The following is a 5,000-nucleotide window of genomic DNA, read 5'->3' on the forward strand; positions in this document are numbered from 1 at the left end:
AATTCATTTTATTTGTATAGATAGTTTTTTGGGATAGTTCAAACAGCAATAATTGCCCTGAGATCCATAACTGTGCAGCTCTTCACGATTTATTTACCTGCAACAGTAAATAACAGCTTAATTCTAGACTACACTTTTGGAATTATATGTGGTATTACTATGACAATGTCTATCAATGTGCAGGCTGTACTGTAATGTATTGTAGAGATGTTGTAGGACAGTCTCAGTGTGACTCTTTGGTTATCAGTATGTAGGCTGTATTGTAATGTATTGTAGAGATGTTGTAGGACAGTCTCAGTGTGACTCTTTGGTTATCAGTATGTAGGCTGCACTGTAATGTATTGTTGAGAGGTTGTAGGGCAGTCTCAGTCTGACTCTTTGGTTCTTTATTAATATTTAAGCAGAGCAGAGAGACACAGGGGATGAGATATATAAAGACACACACATACACACACAGGGGAGGAGATAAAGGGCATCGGACCTGAATAATACATGAGGATCAAACAGGGTACCTGTTTACTGGGAAGTCTCAAAACATGTTGGTTATTATAGCTATTGTTACATCAGTAGGTTCTTGTGTGTGTGAAAGAGAGAGACGGAGAGAGACGACACAGAGTCTAACAAGAGACATTGTGTGTGTTGTCAGAGGACAAGGTGACCTGATCAGAGGTCAGTCTTTGAGTAAGCAGCTGCTTCTGTCCAGATTGCAACACACACTACCCATGTAATAATCTGTCAACAACAAAATCTGTCCCTCTCTCGCTTTCCACTCTGCCAAAATCTCCCTCGTTCTTTTCCCTCCTTTCACTAATCCTGCTTTCTTTCTCTGTCAAAATCCTTGTATTTTCCTTCGTCAAAATTGTGTTACTTGCCCCTCCTGTCAAAATCTTGCATTCTCACCTCCCCTATAGTCTCTTTTCAGATAAATGATTTTGTCAAATATGTCTCCCTGATATCCTCCCATAAAGAAAATGACTTATATCCCCTATATACACTGAGTGGACAAAACATTATGAACACCTGCTCTTTCCATGACATGACCATGTAAATCCAGGTGAAAGCTATGATCCCTTATTGATGTCACTTGTTAAATTCACTTAAATCATTGTAGATGAAGGGGAGGAGACAGGTTTAAGAAGGATTTTTAAGCATTGAGACATGGATTGTGTATGCGTACCATTCAGAGGGTGAATGGACAAGACATTTAAGTGCCTTTGAACGGGGTATGGCAGTAAGTGACAGGCGCACTGGTTTGTGTCAAGAACCGCAACACTGCTGGGTTTTTCACACTCAACAGTTTCTTGTGTGTATCAAGAATGGTCCACCACCCAAAGGACATCCAGCCAACTTGACACAACTATGAAAAGTATTGGAGTCAACATGGGCCGTCAACACCTTGTAGAGTCCATGCCCTGACGAATTGAGGCTGCTCTGAGGGCAAAAAAAGTCCAAGTCCTTTCTCTGCTGCCTATAGCAACCATATTCCATCCCCATGTAACCATGTCCCTATAGCAACCATATTCTATCCCCATGTAACCATGTCCCTATAGCAACCATATTCTATCCCCATGTAACCATGTCCCTATAGCAACCATATTATATCACCATGTAACCATGTCCCTATAGCAAGCATATTCTATCCCCATGTAACCATGTCCCTATAGCAACCATATTATATCCCCATGTAACCATGTCCCTATAGCAACCATATTCTATCCCCATGTAACCATGTCCCTATAGCAACCAACCAGGTCTCTAGTAACTAATGAGTGTTAGGACATTCTGTAATCCCAAGAACATGTCTTCCACAAAACAAATCATCAAGTCTCTGTCTCCCCTTCCCAAAATTGGTTACCCCCCCTCTCTATGTACCATTTAAAGAAGATAGAAAGAAGAGAGGAATGAGATAGAGAAAGAGATGTGAAAGAGAGGCTCTACCTCACAGAAAACTAGACAGTAACACTCGTAGTGAGTATGTTTCTCAGTACAATTCAGGTTTTATTTCACAATCAGTTCATTTCAAACAGAAAATCAATCACATTGCCAGTATCAACCTGTTAGCTGCAAATACTAACAAATTGTTTGTCAACAACAGTTGTATGTACTGTATCTGTATTGGGCTGGTCTGTTGTTTCTGTCCTCTTCACCTAACAATCAGACATAGCATTATAAAAAACTGAAAAATATTTTAAAAATCTAATCGGCATCAAAGTATTTACACATACTTACAATTATAAAATACAAAATCATATTAAATGGAGTGAATGAGAAGAAAGTGTGTCGTCGTCCCCCCCCCTCCACACACACACACACACACACACACACACACACACACACACACACACACACACACACACACACACACACACACACACACACACACACACACACACACACACACGGGTATTGGAGACCCTGGCTGCATTTAAATTGTGTCGAAGTGAATTCACACACAGCACTTTAAGAACAAGTCAAATTGGACAGGATACGGCAAATCAATTCAGACGGGAGAGAATAAGAAACAGAAAGCTAACCGACAGAGAGAGAGAGATGATCCATGGACAGATAGATAGTAGTGAGTGTTGCAACTGAGGACAGATGGTTTTTACACGCTACACGCATCAGCGGTCCCATTCTGTGAGCTTGTGTGGCCTACCACTTCACGGCTGAGCCATTGTTGCTCCTAGACGTTTCCACTTCACAATAACAGCACTTACAGTTGACCGGGGCAGCTCTAGCAGGTCAGAGATTTGATGAACTGACTTGTTGGAAAGGTGGCATCCTATGACGGTGCCACGTTGAACGTCACTGAGCTCTTCAGTAAGGCCATTCTACTGCCAATGTTTGTCTATAGAGATTGCATGGCTGTGTGCTCGATTTTATACACCTGTCAGCGGGTGTGGCTGAAATGGCCGAATCCACTATACTTTTGTGTATATATATTATATTTAGTGTAGATAGACACACAGATATATAGATCTAGTGTGGTTGTTGATGCTAGGAGCACTTCCAGACACACACGGCCAGGCTTCCTCCAAAGAACATGTAGAGCAGGTTCTTGACCTCGTGTGTCACCTCGAAGCCGAAGCCTTCGCCGATCACCACGTGCCACGAGCTGCCAAACTTCTTATCCATCGACTCCTTGATCATCTTCGCTGCACTCTGAGAGAGGGAGAGGGGGATGGAGTGGGAGGTGGGGGGAGTGAAAAGGGAGAGAGAGACAGAGAGATATTTGTCAAGTACAGTAACTCACCATAGGTACTGATGTCCCGCTGCTAGTCATATCCAAACAAACTTTCCAGGTGTCATAGCTCTGTATTTTACACACACCTCGTTGTTGGTGGCGAACTTCTCGCAGGCTGTGACACAGAGCTCCATGGTCTCCACTCTCATCTCCTCTGGCATGTCTGTGTGCTGCGGAGGGAAACATGTCATTATCACACACACACACACACACACACACACACACACACACACACACACACACCTCACCCTGATAAGAGGAAAGCTGTGCAGCCTTTTGTAGTCTGCCTCTTCTTTCTTGCTCTCTACTGTCTCTGCCATTCCACCCCACAGCTGAAAATACGGAGACGTTGGTTAAGGTTAAGGCTTAACTAGCTTGTTAATAGCTAGCTAAACGAATCAGCAACTTTGTAGCAAGCTAACTTAGCTAGCTAACGTTACTGATTAACTATTGGTACGTTAGGTCAACCTACCAAGTGCATGGATGAGAACGTGTGCCAGCTAAAGTTAAATGCGTAGCTATGTTGCTTGCCAAAGTTTGGCTTAACATGTTTTTTTTATTTGTTTTTATGTACCGGTAGCTTTGTTTTGATGGGTAGCTAGCAGGCTAGCTAGCAATAGCCGACTACATGCTGTTGTTTTCACTTCCAAAATAACTTGAATTCTTACTTGCCCGTTGTAATGTATGTGATTATATTGTAGAGATACGTTTTAGAAAGGTACTGCATTTTGTACTTACGTACTGTTTGGTAATACAGCCCAAGTTCACTCCACTTTTAGTCCGGTTGTTAAGGAGACATTTTCAACCATAGCAACAAACGGATCCCTTCAACAGGAAAATTAAAAACCCGCCTACTTAGCTGAGCGTCTTCTTCAGTGGTTTAGAAGCCTGTCAATCAATCGCTCCTAACCCCTGGCAAGACGGTGATGAGTTTGTCAGTGCTCTGCTCAACACAAACAGATTGATAGAAATCATATGGCTTTGTTTTTAAAAGGATGTGTCATTTGGAAGCAATACATTTTCTTAGCTAGCTACATTGACAATTTTATTTCAGTGTCCTTATATGTCTTGTTTCTCTCTCCTCCCTACAGTATCCTGTCTGGTCTGTCTGCATGACCCATAGGCCTATTAAGTTGTGATTGCAGCCACATCTGTTTGTGTGAAACCCCAGGTGGAGGTTTTAACACAAATATCCTGCATGAAAAAAAAGAGAAATAAATGTGGATTTATGCACAGTTGCAAACAAGAATAAAATAGACTAGGTCTATTGTAGGCCCTAGCATTCCATTTTTTTATTTTATTTAACTAGGTAAGTCAGTTAAGAACAAATTCTTATTTACAATGACAGTGGGTTAACTGCCTTGTTCAGGGGCAGAACAACAGATTTTTACCTTGTCAGCTCAGGGCCTTGATCCACCAACCTTTTGGTTGCTGGCCCAACACTCTAACCACTAGGCTACCTGCCAACATTAAGTATGCAACTGGCCCTGGTCAAAAGTAGTGCACTGTATAGGGAATAGGGTGCCGTTTGTGATGTAACAATAGTGTCTCTAGACCAATTTTATTTATTGTCTCATTACAATGTTTTATCAAAAGGTATATGAGTTCAGTTTCTTGGGAATATACTGAGTACATATTGTCCAGGAGATAATAATGATTCCAGTTGTGGATTATTGCGGATTATCAATTCCTGGAGAGATGGACAAAAACAACAGATCACATTGAGCTGATGACAAAAGGGAGGAGTAATCTCTTT

General features: G+C 41.7%; 1 protein-coding gene across 2 annotated transcripts; it reads right to left on the reverse strand.

Annotated features, from left to right (window-relative positions):
- Positions 1 to 2,853: 2,853 nt before the first annotated feature.
- On the reverse strand, positions 2,854 to 4,093 carry LOC115147471 (dynein light chain 4, axonemal). Of its 2 annotated transcripts, none has more exons than XM_029689715.1 (4): positions 3,983 to 4,093; positions 3,493 to 3,576; positions 3,331 to 3,414; positions 2,854 to 3,162 (listed from the first exon to the last, which is right to left on the reverse strand). In XM_029689715.1, exons 2-4 carry the CDS (start codon positions 3,562 to 3,564, stop codon positions 2,998 to 3,000), a joined length of 321 nt encoding a protein of 106 aa, XP_029545575.1. In that variant the 5' UTR covers positions 3,565 to 3,576; positions 3,983 to 4,093; the 3' UTR covers positions 2,854 to 2,997. The 2 variants fall into 2 exon arrangements, with proteins under 2 accessions (XP_029545575.1, XP_029545576.1); XM_029689716.1 differs by having other exon boundaries at positions 3,987 to 4,086.
- Positions 4,094 to 5,000: the final 907 nt, after the last annotated feature.

Source organism: Salmo trutta, chromosome 14 (genome assembly GCF_901001165.1).
Source record: "Salmo trutta chromosome 14, fSalTru1.1, whole genome shotgun sequence".
NCBI lineage: Eukaryota > Metazoa > Chordata > Actinopteri > Salmoniformes > Salmonidae > Salmo > Salmo trutta.